At 44.3% G+C, this 17350-nt stretch overlaps 1 protein-coding gene across 1 annotated transcript; it reads left to right on the top strand.

Annotated features, from left to right (window-relative positions):
• Nucleotides 1-2565: 2565 nt before the first annotated feature.
• On the top strand, nt 2566-17180 carry LOC130108038 (periphilin-1-like). The gene is made up of 6 exons (XM_056274875.1): nt 2566-2933; nt 3382-3485; nt 8374-8603; nt 10437-10477; nt 15111-15272; nt 16515-17180. Exons 1-6 carry the CDS (start codon nt 2910-2912, stop codon nt 16695-16697), a joined length of 744 nt encoding a protein of 247 aa, XP_056130850.1. The 5' UTR covers nt 2566-2909; the 3' UTR covers nt 16698-17180.
• The last annotated feature ends 170 nt before the right edge of the window (nt 17181-17350 follow it).

The following is a 17350-nucleotide window of genomic DNA, read 5'->3' as shown; positions in this document are numbered from 1 at the left end:
TTATATTCCAGATGAACTGATTCCACTTTCTGTGATTTTCTTACCTGGATTATTGAGGATGCATAAAGACAATAGTAACAATAATTTAGCCCTCTCATCCATGTCGTGGTCAGGGACAGGACAGGAGAGCACTGTGCGTGTTTTTATTTGAGTTGTTTTTGATGTTGGAGGAAACCCGTGTGAGCACAAGGAGAACATGCAAGTGCCACACAGAAAAGCCCCCGGTCGGTAGATGACCCACCTGAGCACAGGTGGGTCATCTGGTTATCCGAGAACATGCAAAGTTCGCACAGACAGCCACTGCACACCGACAAGCCTGGGGAGAACATGCAACTCCCCCAGTGCCGACCCAGGAAGGAGTCGAGCCTATAACCTTCTTGCTGTGAGGCAGCAGTGCAAGCACTGAGCCACTACAAATGTAGCATACAACATTTGTAATAGGATGAAAAGCTTGCACACATTTATTTGTATTCATTTACTCTGCCTGCAGCGGATGGGTTTGATATTGATTAAACCCAAGACAAAAATACAGAAGCACTCAGACGCCAACCCAGCTCAAACATGCTCGCGGACAAATGGGTCTGATACAAATAGTATAATTGAATGTGGACAACTCAAGGCCATTTTAACATCACACCCAAGTAGCATATGAAAAAAAACTGCTCCAACAAGTCCTCAACCGCAAACACTGACAACACAGGGCGAGGACAGAAAGTCGCCCATCAGCTTTTGTGTCCTGTTTCGGTATTACCTCTCATGCTGCTCCATTTTTCCTTGTTCAAAACCTCACAGGTCACGGAGGAAGGGAACTGGCCTTCAGAATCCGAGTCACCTTAAAAGTGATGGTTTTAATCAGTCTCTCTCTCTCTCTCTCTCTCTCTCTCTCTCTCTCTCTCTCTCTCTCTCTCTCTCTCTCTCTCTCTCTCTCTCTCTCTCTCTCTCTCTCTCTCTCTCTCTCTCAAACAGGAAAAGGTGGTGGTGGGTGGTAACACAGGAGAGACGGGGTGGGGACTGGGGAGAATAGTAATAACTGGAGTTGATTGGCAGGATCTGGTAATGGATAAGGGTGGCCTTTAACATTATTTGTGCCGTACATTGTACATGAAAAGGACGCCAAAAAACAAAATTATATCCTAAAAAAAAAGAAATCTTTTTAATCCTTTTCTTGGAATGCCATTTTTGATAACGTATGTGACGACAGCCTTTTTCCATGTGAGAGCAGCCTGGTGAAAGCAAGAAAGAAATGAAATATAAAAATGTTGGACAACTATTTAGTTTTTTAGCTGGTATTAAAAAAATTACATTAGAAAGAGTAGCCTGTACACGTTTGAGAGAAAACACACAATTTGCACTGCATTTTTACATATGAAATGTCCTGTATAAATTAAATTTGATTGACACATGTACATGAACACTGTGCATAGCAACAGTCGTTAAATGTTCTTGAGAAAGCGTGTCTAAACTATCACGGATGTGTTAAAAGCCCGTTAAAATGACAGACCCATCACCCTTTAAGTTACACCAACCATTCCCACTACTGAGGGGATAAACACGCAAAAAAAAATATCACCTTTAAAAATCACTTTAAATGATTTCATAATGCTCCTTCTGGCTGTGAATGCAATCTGTGCAGCAATGATGTTGTCATTATTTAGAAAAAGGCAAACAAGAACAGCAAAGGTCAGTATACTTTGCAGCTAATATGAATCATCTAATACAGCTGTTGGTGCTGGCCACTGGGCCCTTCCCAAGGGTGTGGCGGGCTTTGTATGGACCCAGGCAGATAATTCACAGAAAGCTGTTTTGTACACGGTGTTACGATCACTGGCTTCATTCTTCATGCCCAGCAATCGCTGCGTATTACTGTCACCTTGTGAACTTCATCCACTGGGTAATTGGGCACAACGTGTCTCCCCCGTTATTTAAACCCCTGACTGGAGTCGCTGTGAATAAACGGCCACGGCGAGGTGCAGCCAAAGAGACTCATGCAAGGGCACCATTGTTATACATGCATCCTACATGCACTTGACATTTCATTATGCTCTGGTGACAACAATAGGTCTGATTTACTGATATGTGGCAATGTAAATTTACTTTGCAATTTTTTACTTTGCACTGATTCTCCTATTCGCCGAGGTGCACTTGCACTAAATTTATCCGACATGATATGCATTGTTGTTCTTGTGACGTCATGCAATACAACTATGATGTGCTTACTATGTAGCAGATGTGCTACCACTACTCGCTATAGCACTACTAGGCTATAACTACTTATGTGGCCTGATGCCACTGAGTTTATCTACTTGCTGACTCTCTTGTAGGCTAAGTCGCGTTGACATTTACATTTTCTCATTTAACAAGCTGCAGGCTGTTAAATGTAAAAACAACCGTTGTTTTCTTTTATCCTTCATCAAGAAGGGCCTTCATTTGCAAGCCAAGGCGATGGACGGGCGTTTGAGAAACGAACATACAAAGTTGCGTCATGAGCCGGTGGGGGAGCACACGTTTTGAGGGTTAAGCGGCGCCATCTTGTGGTCAAAACGTGTCGGTGAAATAAACGTCTAACAGGTCGCGCGGTCAGGTTCTGAGGCAAACACCAACAACTTGCGCTGGATGGACTGAAAACACAACTTAGGTCAAGGAAGTAAAGGCGTGTCAGTAGTCCGCCAGTGCTGTTACCGCGTCTTACTTTCGGTATTACACGCCCCACGCCGAGGTGTTCCGCACAATATGCGTTTTACCAACCGTCCGGGGACACAACCGTGCGGACGGCGCATGAAGGAGCGGGAGAAACCGAAAATGGTTACTGGACAAAGGCAGCGATAAGCCAACTTCCGAGGCAGCCCCGCTCCTCAAAACAACACACGAGCTGATTTGAGAAAGAACGACAGAAGGCGGATGAGAAGAAAATGGACCGTCCGCGGCAGAGCAAGGTTAAAAAAACACTTCCTGTTGTTTAGAAAACGACCTGTCAACGTAGGAAGAGTTGGCCATTTCGGTTGTCCCAAGGCGCCTCGTAACGCAGTGCAGAAAGGGTGAACCGAGAAATCAAACCAACCACTTCTGTCCCAAGGAGGTTACACCAGCCGGACATTCAGCTGACTAAACACGAACAGCTCTGCTCACCAAACTAGATAGAAAACAACATGATCGTTATCTTTTGAAAACGTTGCTTCCGTTGACTTGTTTTGATGTCAACACACTTTGGTATTTTTCATCTGAGCTGCCACTCGGTTACGTCTCCTTTTTGGTTAGGCTAATACACCCCCAAAGAAAGCACAGTAATCATCAAAAAATGGCTCAAATTGTGTGGTTGTTATACTTCTTCTTCTTCTTCTTTAACATTTACTTGTCTCTGCAACATCTCATCTGATGGCTCAGGATATGAAGATGCCCCTCAGGAGGGTGGGAAGTCCAACCAGACCCCGGGCATGGATGACTGGATGGCACAAACCAAAGTCTGCCAAGCATGTCCACAGATCCATGTAAGTTTGGCAAGGCGAGAGCGGAAGAAGCACATTGTACTTTGTCTTCCTGATAATTCTCACCCTTACAACTCTTTATTACATGGCTGTCATCAGACGACTAAGAGGGGTGGGTCTTTATTCCAGAAAATTTACCTTTTTTATCCCTTTTATTTATAGTGGGCTTGTAGTAGTAGTAATAGTAGTAGTAGTAGTAGTAGTTCTACTACTACTTTTAGCTGCTCCCGTTAGGAGTTACCACAATGGATCATCTGTTTCCATCTCTGCCTGTCCTCTGTCGCACCAGCCACCTGCATGTCCTCTCTCACCACATCCGTAAACCTCCCCTTTGGCCTTCCTCTTTTCCTCTTCCCTGGCAGCTCCATCTTCAGCATCCTTCTCTCAATATACCCAGCATCTCTCCTCCGCACATGTCCAAACCATTTCAATCTTGCCTCTCTTGCTTTGTCTCCAAACTGTCCAACCTGAGCTGTCCCTCTAATATACTCGTTCCTAATCCTGTCCTTCTTCGTCACTCCCAGCGAAAATCCTAGCATCTTCAACTCTGCCAGCTCCGCCTCCTGTCTTTTCGTCAGTGCCACTGTCTCCAAACCAATCAACATAGCTGGTCTCACTACCCACCTTGTAAATCTTACCTTTAACTCTTGCTGGTACCCTTCTGTCACAAATGACTCCTGACGCTCTCCCCCACTACTCAACCCTGCCAGCACTGTCTTCTTCACCTCTCTTCCACACTCCCCGTTATTTTGAACAGTTGACTCTAAGTATTTAAACTCAGCCACCTTTGTCACCTCTACTCCTTGCATCCTCACCATTCTGCTGTCCTCCCTCTTGTTCACGCATATGTATTCCATGGAATACAATAGACTATATGTCTTGATGCATGCTCAATAATCCAGGTAAGAAAATCAAAGAAAGTTGAATCAGTTCATCTGGACACAACGTTTATTGAGAGAAATGTTTCATCACTCACCTGAGTGACCTCTTCAGTTTAAACTGACTGCAGGTATCCCCACCCTTATAAACAGTACAGTGGCATAATGACCGAAACCAATGACAAGTTTTATATGCAAATAGGTATGACCATTTACTAGTTTCAATCAATCAAGTTGTGTTTTATTTTTCTAGCTTTTCTAGCTGCAGCTTTTCTAGCTGCAACAGCCACTCAAAGCGCTTTACAATTAACACACACACACACACACACACACACACAACAGTTCAATATTCTCATTTCAAATTAGTGATAGAAAATTGGATCCAATATTTCAAAAAGTCAATTACTTGCTCCTCAAATGAATGCAAAATGTGAGTTTGTACTCATTTTTTCAATTTTCACATTTTTGTATTATAGTTTGAAAATGAAGAATTACAATATTTGTGTCCGAGTTAAAAGTTTTTCCCCACAAGAAGCTGTGGCTACACACAGGGCATTTCTGTGGAGGATAGCAGACAACGCAGGAAGCTAAACTTTATTCTTATTGGTCTGTGTGTCAAATGGTCCTGCCTACATGGAGGCAGCCAGAGTTTGCCTTGGAGCCACTGCAACTAGGGGGCCGTGTGTACTATTCACAGAGGATTTGGGAATGTTTGCAATCACAGCATTGTAAAATGGTGACAGATGTACTCTTAGGCCATCTATGTTAAGAGGTAATGACCATCCCTGAATCGGGGAGGGGGGATTGAGAGTACATCTGTCGCCATCTTACAATGCTGTGATTGCAAACATTCCCAAATCCTCCGTGAACAGTACACATGGCCATGGAAACTGTAGTTAATGCTCACGCCTATTTGCGTATGAAACTGGTCGTTGTTTTTAATCGTATTGTTTATAAGGGTGGGAATACCTGCAGTAAGTTTAGGCTGAGGAAGTCATTTAGATGAGTGATGACACGTATCTGTCAATAAATGTTGCATCCAGATGAACTGATTCACCTTTCTTTGACAGTAGAATATAGTTGAATATAGTGGGCCTGTGCTAAAACTTGTAATTTAGTGAAAGGATCACCTAATAATGGATAGTGCAGGCTTACAAACAAAGAGTCTACTACCACTACTTTTGGTTGCTCCCGTTGGGGGTCACCACAGCGGATCAATCCGTTTCTATCTCTTCCTGTTCTCTGCATCTTCCTCTGTCCCACCAGCCACCTGCATGTCCTCCCTCACCACATCCATGAACCTCCTCTTTGGCCTTCATCTTTCCCTCTTCCCTGGCAGCTCCATATTCAGCATCCTTCTCCCATATACCCAGCATCTCTCCTCCACACATGTCCAAACCATCTCAATCTTGCCTCTCTTGCTTTGTCTCCAAACTGTCCAACCTGAGCTGTCCCTCTAATATACTCGTTCCTAATCCTGTTCTTCTTTGTCACTGCCAATGAAAATCTTAGCATCTTCAACTCTGCCACCTCCAGCTCCACCTCCTGTCTTTTCATCAGTGCCACTGTCTCCAAACCATATAACATAGCTGGTCTCACAACCATCTTGTAAACCTTCTCTTTAACTCTTGCTGGTACCCTTCTGTCACAAATCACTCCTGACACTCTTCTCCACCCGCTCCACCCTGCCTGCACTCTTCTGCACTCACCGTTACTTTGAACAGTTGACCCCAAGTATTTAAACTCATATGCCTTCATCACCTCTACTCCTTGCATCCTCACCATTCCACTGTCCTCCCTCTCATTCACACATAGGTATTCCATCTTGCTTCTACTGAATTTAATTCCGCTTCTCTCCAGTGCATACCTCCACCTCTCCAGGCTCTCCTCCACCTGCAACCTTCTCTCGCTACAGATTACAGTGTCATTCGCAAACATCATATTCCACGGAGACTCCTGCCTGATCTCGTCCGTCAACCTGTCCATCATTATTGCAAACAAGAAACGGCTCAGAGCAGATCCTTGATGTAATCCCACCTCCACCTCCACCTTGAACCCATCTGTCATTCCAACTGCACATCTCACCACTGTCACACTTCCCTCATACATATCCTGTACCACTGCTACATACTTCTCTGAAACTCCCGACTTCCTCATACAATACCACACTTCCTCTCTCGGCACCCTGTCATATGCTTTCTCTAAATCTACAAAGACAGAATGCAACTCCTTCTGGCCTTCTCTATACTTCTCAATCAAAATTCTCAAAGCAAACCTGGCATCTGTTGTGCTCTTTCATGGCATGAAACCATACTGCTGCTCGCTGATCATCACCTCTCCTCTTAACCTAGCTTCTATTACTCTTTGCCATATTTTCATGCTGTGGCTGATCAACTTTATACCTCTGTAGTTTCTACGGTTCTGCACATCACCCTTATTCTTGAAAATTGGCACCACTATGCTTCTTCTCCACTCCTCAGGCATCCTCTCACTTTCCAAGATTGTGTTAAACAATCTAGTTTTTTTTAAAATTTATTTCTGATTTTTCCCTTTTTCTCCCAATTTAGTGGCCAATTGATCCCTATTTTAGTTCAAACACCCACCCTCGTACTGCATGCATTCGCTAACTGCACTTCTCCGGCCGGCAGTCTCGAAGGAGACGCCTCACCACTTTCGTGACAAGGTGAATCCAGGCCGAACCACTGCTTTTTCCGACACACAGAGACGCATTCATGTGATGAACACAAGCTGACTCCGCTCCCCTCCCGAAGATAGCGTTGCCAATTATTGCTGCTTCATGAAGTCCGGCCATAGTCGGATCTGACGAGACCGAGGCACGAACCCTGGTTCCCTGTGGGCAACTGCATCGACACAAAGCCAATGCTTAGACCGCTACACCACCGCGGACCTCTAAACAATCTAGTTAAAAACTCTACTGCCATCTCTCCTAAACATCTCCATGCCTCCACAGGTATGTCATCTGGACCAACTGCCTTTCCACTGTTAATCCTCTTCTTAGCTGCCCTCACTTCCTCCTTGCTAATCCACTGCACTTCCCGATTCACTATCCCCACATCATCCAACCTTCTCTCTCTCATTTTCTTCATTCATCAGCCCCTCAAAGTACTCCTTCCACTTTCTCAGCACACTCTCCTTGCTCGTCAGTACATTTCCATCTCTATCTTTGATCGCCCTTACCTGCTGCACATCCTTCCCAGCTCAGTCCCTCTGTCTAACCAGTCGGTACCAGTCCTTTTCTCCTTCCTTAGTGTCTAACCTGTCATACAACTCACCGTATGCCTTTTCCTGTGCCTTTGCCACTTCTCTCTTCGCTTTACACTGCATCCCCTTTGTACACCTGTCTACTTTCTTCATCTCTCTGCCTATCCCACTTCTTCTTTGCCAACCTCTTCCTCTGTATACTTTGATGTATCAGAATCAATCAGAATCGGAATCAGAATACTTTATTCATCCCCGAGGGGAAATTGGGTACTTCCTCGTTCCACCACCAAGTGTCAGTACTTGGTGTGTCCTGATGACACACCAAATACCTTCCAAGCTGTCTCCCTCACTATTTCTGCAGCTGTTGCCCAGCCATATGGTAACTCTTCACTACCACCCAGTGCCTGTCTTAGCTCCTCCCTGAACTCCCCACAACAGTCCTTCTTTTTCAACTTCCACCATTTGACCCTTGGCTCTGCCTTCACTCTCTTCCTCTTCTTTGTCTCCAAAGTCATACTACATACCAACATCCAATGCTGCCTAGCTACATTCTCCCCTGTCACCACCTTGCAGTCTTGCTTACAAACAAGAGACTGTGAGCTCATATTGTTCCCATGTAAATGCTGCTTCTTTTCACTGAATATTTTTGGGCCTTTCGTGTTTTGGACTGAACCCCCCATGTATTACAACTCTTTATCACTAAATGTAGTGATACAGATAACCAGTAAAGGGAAGAGCAGATTGATGATGGTCTCTTTGACATTTCCCCCTTAATTGCACAATTTTCTCAGGAATGAGCAGTCCTTCCAGAAACCCGACTTTGACTTCGGATACCAGAGGCACCGCCACTTCACCCCCAGGTCTCACTCCTCCTGGGGAGGTCATTATCAGCCTAAAATTCAGGAAGATCCACCACACAGGGTGATGGCGAAGAATCAAGTAAGGAAGGAGGAGAGGGAGAAAGACATTGGGGAGCAGAGCCAGCCGAGAGGGGCAATTTCACCTCCACAAGAAGATGACAGTAAGTTTGCATTGATTGCAACAGAAATAACGGTGAAAACAGCAACAGCCACACACACACACACAAACACACACACACACATATTTGCTCCTTATTTGTTGAGCACTAACCCTACCATTGAGTGTTTCCTTTTACAAAGTTATATATATATGTGTGTGTGTGTGTGTGTGTGTGTGTGTGTGTCGGCACAGTGGTTAGCACAGTTGCCTCACAGCAAGAAGGTTCTGGGTTCGAGCCCCGGGGTAGTCCAACCTGGGGGGTCGTTCCGGGTCGTCCTCTGTGTGGAGTTTGCATGTTCTCCCCGTGTCTGCGTGGGTTTCTTCTGGGAGCTCCGGTTTCCTTTCTCCTCCCACAGTCCAAAGACATGTAGGTCAGGTGAATCAGCCGTATGAAATTGCCCCTCATGAATGTGTGTGTTTGTTTGCTTGCTGTTAACTGTAGCATCTGTATTTAGAAACAGTTTTTTTTATTGACCATTGGGTGGCAGTGGAGGCCAGCACTGGCGCCAAGTATTTTCATGAACATACTTTACAATTATTTAGGGGGCATTTTGTTGTCATGGTATCAGGTAGTAACAGATAGCGTCACATCAGTGTCCCATTATGTAAATACAAAGAAGCTCTGTGCATTCTTAGTTAGTACAGCTATATATATGTATGTATGTATATGTATGTATGTATGTATGTATGTATGTATGTATGTATGTATGTATGTATGTATGTATGTATGTATATAGTATGTATATTTTAGTACCGCTTATATAGTATAGCTTATAGCTGATATGTTTTCCCACTCATTTTATAGTCATCTGAACATTACATACGTCTGAAAAACATTTCAATGGGTCTATGCAAATCTGTCATGTGTGAAGCATCTACCCTGCATCAAGTGATCACAGCTCAGAGGGGTAAAATCAGCCGATAATAAGAATAAAATAATGCAGAGGACTGAAGTATTCTACACGGAGTTCAGGGAGGTTCTGAAATATTTGAGCTGCACTGCTATTAACTGCAGACCTGCAAGCGTAAAATCATTTGGAAGGCTTTCGGCTTTACTGGAGCTCTCTACTTTTTATCTGCCGTGGCTCTGAAACGTCTTTTCCTCTCTCATATTCGGCTATACTGTGTCTCTGCGCAGACTGCAGCACTGTGGAGGTGTGCGCGTGTGTGTGAGAGAAACAGGTTTTTGTGTGTGCCTGAGAGATGGTGTGATGATGGTGACTCATTGCCGGTTTGTGTGTGTGTGTGTGTGTGTGTGTGTGTATGTGCGTGTGTGTAATGGGAGAGAGAAAGAGAGGAAGAATGAGAGCAAGAGTGAGTGTTATGAGGGCAGCCAGCCAGTGATATATAATGAGCCATAACAAAGCTATTGCCTCACATAGGAACACTGCAGTCAAACGTTGCGAGGCAGATTTTTCAAATCACACCCAATGGATTCTCCTTAAGGAAACATTAATTTTAGCCCCCGCTTCATGTAGACAATAACTCTCTTTCTGGCAGGAGACGAGAGAGAGAGAGAAAGAGAGAGAGAGAGAGAGAGAGAGAGGACCCAGCTTTAGATGGGCATGCCACACAGAAAGAAAGAACCTCAGAATAACTACCAGCACTGCCTTGGTTTGGCGAGTGCTCAGAAATTCTCCTTGTTTTTTGTTGCATTGTGGGTCGCACTGCATTGAGTTTGGCTGTGTGTTATTGCATTGGTGTGCTGCGTTGAGTTGTACTGCATCGAGTTGTGTTGCACTGAGTTTTGTATTCTGTTGTGTTCTGGTTTTTTTTGGTTTCTGCTGTTGGTATGTTGATCTCATACGTTTTGTCTCTGTCCCCACCTCTTTAGGACCTTTTCTCACCAGCAGGGAGAAGGACAAACATTTTAGTGTAAGTTTGCATCCTGAAAAACTTGCCCTGCTTCTGTTTTTTTCCTTGTGGGATATGGTTATATGATCATATAAGTTTTGTACCTCCCAAAAGGAGCATTTGGTCCAGGCTAGCATAATACTTACAGTACTCAGACATGAGTCACAATGCGTGTGAACAGAGGTTTTGCTTCTTAAGTTCTCTTCCAGTGTAAGACAAAGTAAAGAGAGAGATGATGGACACGATGTGCCATGGCCGAGGCTCTATCTGTCTTCTTACTGCTGAAATGCTACATAATGCAACATGTAAGAAAGGAATTTTGAGCAAACCTAAAACAGATGATCCAGGATGCCATGTGCATTGTTATATCTCATTAGAGTAAATAAATGATTGAATAAATAAATAAATAGTTGAGGCCTTTGGAGATTGCAGCAGTTGGTTTTGTCATTTGTATACATTTTCTGTGCTTTCTTGAATTTGTCTTCTCTTAACGGGAGCAGCTAAAGTAGTAGTAGTAGTAGTAATCGTCGTAGTAGTAGTCGTAGTTTTATCAGACATTAGTGTAGGTGAGATAGAAAAGCAGGCAGGGCCCTTTGGCTGTGAAAAGACCACAGGTGCAAGGGAAAATTGCAACTGACGTGTCAGCAGTCATAGACATAATAAAGGGAGTAGCACATGGTTGTCTCTTATAAGCCTGTTTCACATCTCATTCAGGGCTGCAGCTAACAACTTTTTTGATAATAGATTAATCTGTCGATTATTTCTTCAGTTAATTGATGAATCGGATAAAAACACAAAAACAATTTTTTTTCCATTTTATTCAAAAAAATTCATTCCAAATTGACAATATTAACACAAATAACAGACCTAAATGTATGCTATACAACATGTGCAAATATATATATACTTGCTTTTTTAATAAAGTGCACAAAAACAGGCAATTTTTTACATTGCTTGAATGGACCTGAGTTGTTAAAATGGTAATAAATTATAAATAATTAAAAAAAAACATAAAACACAAGCAAAGTGTTAACAGGCTTTGCTTCATCAAATAGCTTTAACAACAATAACACTGCAGTAACAAAAACACACGCACACACACACCCTCTCTCTCTTTCTACAGGAAATTTGCACTGCAATGCAAAAATGTGAGCATGTCCACATGCTCCTGGCTAAAGCTAGCTCTCTTCTTGGAAATTTGACTTAACAGACCATTCAGGTGGGTGGCACAGTGGCGCAGTTGGGTTCGAACCCTGGGGTAGTCCAACCTTGGGAATCATCCCAGGTTGTCCTCTGTGTGGAGTTTGCATGTTCTGCCCGTGTCTGCGTGGGTTTCCTCTGGGTGCTCCGTTTTCCTCCCACAGTCCAAAGACATGTAGGTCAGGTGAATCGGCCATGCTTAAATTGTCCCTGTGTGTGAATGCCTGTGTGTGTGTGTGTGTGTGTGTGTGCGTGCGTGCGTGTGTGTGTGTGTGTGTGTGTGTGTGTGTGTGTGTGTGTGTGTGTGTGTGTGTGTGTGTGTGTGTGTGTGTGTGTGCGTGTGTTGGCCCTGTGATGGACTGACGGCCTGTCCAGGGTGTCTCCTCACCTGCCGCCCAATGACTGCTGGGATAGACTCCAGCATCCTGCGACCCCAATTGGGATAAGCGGCTAGGATAATGGATGGATGGAGACCATTCAAGCTGGATCACGAGCAAATCCCGGCTATTATGTAGATAAACAAGAAGAACTACCTGCTGTTAGGCATGCCATGAGTCTAAACTCATTTAGTTAAGATTTTGTACTTACCCTGCTGTTGAGATCTCTTCATCCATAGCTCCAATGTGTTTTCGTTTCAGTTGTTCTCTCATTACCGTGGCGCTCCCGTGCTGTGCAAGATCAGTTTCCATTGTTTGCAGCTAACACACTCGGATTAAATGTGGAATGCTCCTGTCCATGGTGTTGGTCGAGCAGTTTTCCCTGCCTCCGCCATGTTCCAATTTTTTTTTTCTTGAAGCGATGTAGCCAGCTCTGCGACACAGCATACACCATCATAGAGCCAACAATTCGACCATGAAATTCGTTACCAGCGATTTTTATAATCGAATTTCATCGATTCTTTGTTGCAGCCCTGATCTCACTTGTCTACTGTTACATTTTAATGTTGAAGTCAGACAGCCAAGGGGTCAAGAGAAAAGTTATGAACAAATAGCTGTTGTGTGAGATAAATATTACAGAAACTGTCAACAAAATGGGCTTATGGGAAAGATACTGAACTCCAGTAAATGTTGATCACTTCACAGGTAGTAAGAAAATTGAGATCTCTGTTGTTTAACCACTTATCTATAATCTTCAAATTAGGGAGACACATTATTCTATGTATACCATCAGGCTCGATTTTTGTCATTGTTCCTGAGCATTTCAGCGTGTCTGTGCTGCCTCATTTATACTGAGGCTGTCACGCCGGGAGCAGGAACTGAGGACCCAAATGCGGACAGCGGAGACAGGCTGGGCTAGAGCAATGATTTAATGGTGCAGGGGTTCAAATGTCCACACAACAGGCAAGGTCTACACAGCAAGGAAGGCTCAAGGACAAGGCATGAAGGCTAACATAGGTTAACATAAGCTAACAAATCAAAGAAGGTTGAATCAGTTCATCTGGACACGACTTTTATTGACAGAGTCGTTTCATCACTCATCTAAGTGACCTCTTCAGTCTAAACTGACTGCAGGTATCCCACCCTTATGAACGATATAGTGCCTAACGACCGAAACCAACGACCACTTTCATATGCAAATATGGGTGTGGCCATTGATCATGTGTACTGTTCACAGAGGGTTGGCGAATAGTTGCAATCACAGCATTGTAAGATGGTGACAGATGTACTCTTAGCCCCCCCCCCCCCCCCCCCGGTTCAGAGATGGTAATTTCCTCTTTACATAGATGGCTTCTTTGACTCCCCGTTCAAACCAGCATTCCTCCCTATCAAGGATTTGCACATCCTCTTCCTTGAAAGAGTGGCCACTGGCCTGTAGATGGATGTAGACTGTGGAGTCCTGACCTGACACATTAGCTCTCCTGTGTTGTGCCATCCTCTTGGACAGTGTCTGTTTGGTTCCCCTAATGTACAAATCACAGCAATCCTCTTGGCACTTAACAGCGTACACCAGTGGTGCCCAACCCTGCTCCTGGAGAGCAACCACCTTGCCGTTTGTCACTCCAACCTGAATTTAACACACCCAATTCTACTAATAACCTACTGACCAAGACCTTGATTAATTGAATCAGATGTGTTAAATCAGGGTTGGAGTGAAAACCGGCAGGAGGGTAGCTCTCCAGGAGAAGGGGTTTGGCACCACTGGCGTACACTATATTGCTCTGTTTGTGCCAGGGGACCTGATCCTTGGAGGTGGACCAGCGCAGCGTGTTTAGGGGTTTGAAAGCGACTGAGACGCGGTGTTTGGAAAATACGCGTCTCAGCTGTTCCGACACTCCTGCCACATACGGAATCACCACTGGTTTACGCTTAGCCAGCTGTTGTCCTTCTCGCTTTGATTGGCTGGTGCACTGTTTGGGCATCTTGCTGGCTTTGACAAACACCCAGTTAGGATAACCACACTTAACCGGGGCCTGTTTAATGTGGGATTTCTCCACTTCCCCGGCCGCTGTGTCAGTGGGGACGTTGTCAGCTCAGCGGTGCAGCATCCTGATGACTCCTAGTTTGTGCCCCAGTGGATGATGAGAGTCAAACCTTAAGTACTAATCAGTATGTGTTGGTTTACAATAAATATCAACAATCAAGTGTCCCCCATCGGCAATTGCAATTTTGTATGGTTTATAAGGGTGGGGATACCTGCAGTCAGTTGAGACTGAAGATGTCACTTAGCTGAGTGATGAAAAGTTTCTCTCAATAAACGTTGTGTCCAGATGAACTGATTCAACCTTCTTTGATTTTCTTACCTGGCTTATCGAGCATGCATCAAGACATAAGCTAACATAACAACCCGAGAAACAGAAACAGGGCAACCAGGGGGAATATAACTGCTGGGGAGCCAATCAGGGGATGGGGAACAGGGGCCTCGTGTATCAAACGTTACTACGGGCAAATTTGTGCGTACACACCCATGGAATTTTTTAGCCCTCTAGATGGTCTGACAGGCTGCAGCAAAGCATGATGGTTATTTGTTATTCCTTCCTGCTAACATCTGTTCAATCACCCAGGCCTGCAAAGACATCAGTGGTAGCCAATCGGTGTCTAAATTCAGGGGTTACCCAGGTTCTACACTGGTCTCTGAGACAAACTTAAGGGCTAAAAAAATCCCATGGGTGTGTACGCACAAATTTGCCCATAGTAACGACTGATACGTGAGGCCCCAGGTGAGCAAAACAGGCAGGAACAGAAATGGCAAGACCTTCAAAATAAAACAGGAAACCCAGATAACAACCATGACAGGGGCCAAATAATAATTTTTAAAAACAGATTCAGTATTCTGTGTAATCCTAAATAGCTGCCATGTTTGATCAACTCTGCAGGCACTTTGCCATCTGCGTTGTTTGTGGTGGTGTCAGTCATCCGTAAGTGTTTACTTCCGTGGTTTTTGACCTTCCTACGTAACAGTCCTATGTTTTCTTTCATGTCTGTCCCCCCCTGTCCTCACCACTATCTCTGTGCAGGTTTCTCATGAGCGTGCGAGAACCCGAAGCAGAGAACGAGAACATGAGGAAGCTCAAAGCGGAGTGGGAGAGCAAGGCGGAAAGCCAGAGCACCCTTCAGCTGCAGGCTGGGCAGCAGCACGAAATAGAGCCATTCAACAGAAAAGGAGAGAGATAGAGGAGGTAGAATAGTGCTACAGCACGCCCACACACACACACACACACACACACACACACCTTAGGAGGAATGGATATAAATGGATAGACATGAGAGAGGTAAGTGAAGTTGGAATTAGAGAAAGAAAGATGGGGTTGGGGTAAAAGTAGAGCGAGGAGACAAAAAGAAAGAGACGTGTGTTGTGCACTCAGTCCAAATGTTCATTTCAAAACACCGAGCCTTCGGCAGCTCGTCATTATTGTCTGGGCGTTAATGTGGAGTTCAGTAAGTGGGCTCGCATTTATCATCCGGTTTGATTGATTGCAGGGGGTGTAGGGGGTTTGTTTATTTCAAGTAGTCTTGCCTCATAGATTTTGTAGTCTGCCTCGTCTTCATCACACATTGTGACGGAGTGGCTCTCATACAGTACACGTGCTTTAATGCAACCTTCAATGTGACAGCACGTCACATGAAGCGCTGTTCAGAGGCTGTGTGTGTGAGAGAGAGAGAGTGTGTATTTCAACTTAACGAAAGAAAAAGCCTCTTGCTTTCATATCTCCATGGTTACTGGAGAAGGTAGGCTGTGTGAGAAAGCACTCTGGCAACAGGTAACTCATGCAGACCTGCAAAGCACATGCTAGCACACACACACACACACACACACACACACACACAAACTAACTCACATAAAATGGACAGTCTGGGCTGAGTATTGCCTCAGACGCTAATCCATTCAGTGGTAATGGTATGCAAGTGACAGGACTTCTTGCTCAAGGTTCTTTTTTTTCTGTTATGTGCGCCGTCCCTTTTTTGTACACCCCTCTGTCTTTTTTCTGTCATTTCATCCACCCCCCCCCCATATTTGCTCCCTATCACATGCAACCTGATTCTCTCTCTCTCTCACCATCCCCCACCAACTCCTCCCATCCAATTTTGGGCTCTCCTGGTACCAGAGTGATGCCCAGATACTTGATAAGATTTTCAGTGGGACAAAATTAAAACAAATACATGCCTAGAGATAATGCAGTGGTTAATTTTCCTGCCTGTGTGAGCCACCCGTGTGCCTTCACAGGTTTTACATTTCATGCTGGCAGAGCCTGCTCTTTATCTCTCCTACACTGTCTCTCTCTCTATATGTATATATATAAATATATATTCCCAATGTCCAAATTGGGAAGAAAAGACATCATTCTGAAGAGTAAAAAAAAAAAAAAACAGGGCAAACCAGGCGCTGTATGTTCATGAATATGCCGTTATGTGCGTTGCAGGTGTATTGTAAGGACTGTGACACATTTGGAGTGGTGGTCAAGATGCTGATAGCCAAGGACCCCTCACTAGAGCTCCCCATCCAGTCTTCTCTGCAGCAAAACCTCAGGGAGATAGGCCAGCGCTGTGTGGAGGCCCTGAAGCAATTTATAGAGGAGTACGACTCCAGAGAACTCTCGGAGTAGTGTCTCACACGCACGCACACACACACACACCTTTTTTTGCCTAGAATACATAACACTTGTTTATATGAAGACTCCTGTTTAGTTAACTGCTGCTGCTATTTGTGTTTTTTAATGTTTTTTAATGTTTGTGTGTACCTTTAGCAGTAATGAGCCGTTGTGACCTTGCGTCCTGCCTGGTCAAAGTCACTCCTGGTGCTCAGCCTTCTGCTGGCCTTGTTTCGACCTGCGTATTATATGACCACTGCCGAAATATAGTCTTTGTTGACTCAGAACCTTTCGGTGTTGCTACTACTTTTGAAAAGCGATGACGAGAATACAGCCAGCATGTGAATTAGTTTCCATACAGCAGTTAAATTTCAAAGTTTACGAAGAAATCGTGACAGGGTCTGTTTGATATTTGGATGAGTTATGTACATCATATTCTATTGTTATTACTCTATTTTTCCAAATCTACTTGCTCATGAAACATTAAATAAAATATGACTTACACTTTTTTTTCCAGGAACTAATTCATTGGTACAGTAGGCAGTACTAAATCAAGAAAAAGCAGAATCTACATTCAAGGGTTGGTAGGGCACTATGCCAGGACCTGTTATTAGGGCCCGAGTTATTACGTAATGGGGCATGAGCGCAGTTCCCTTTGGATATGTGAT

This window comes from Lampris incognitus, chromosome 2, assembly GCF_029633865.1.
Source record: "Lampris incognitus isolate fLamInc1 chromosome 2, fLamInc1.hap2, whole genome shotgun sequence".
Taxonomy (NCBI): Eukaryota; Metazoa; Chordata; class Actinopteri; order Lampriformes; family Lampridae; genus Lampris; species Lampris incognitus.
This window is presented reverse-complemented; position numbering and strand designations above follow the sequence as displayed.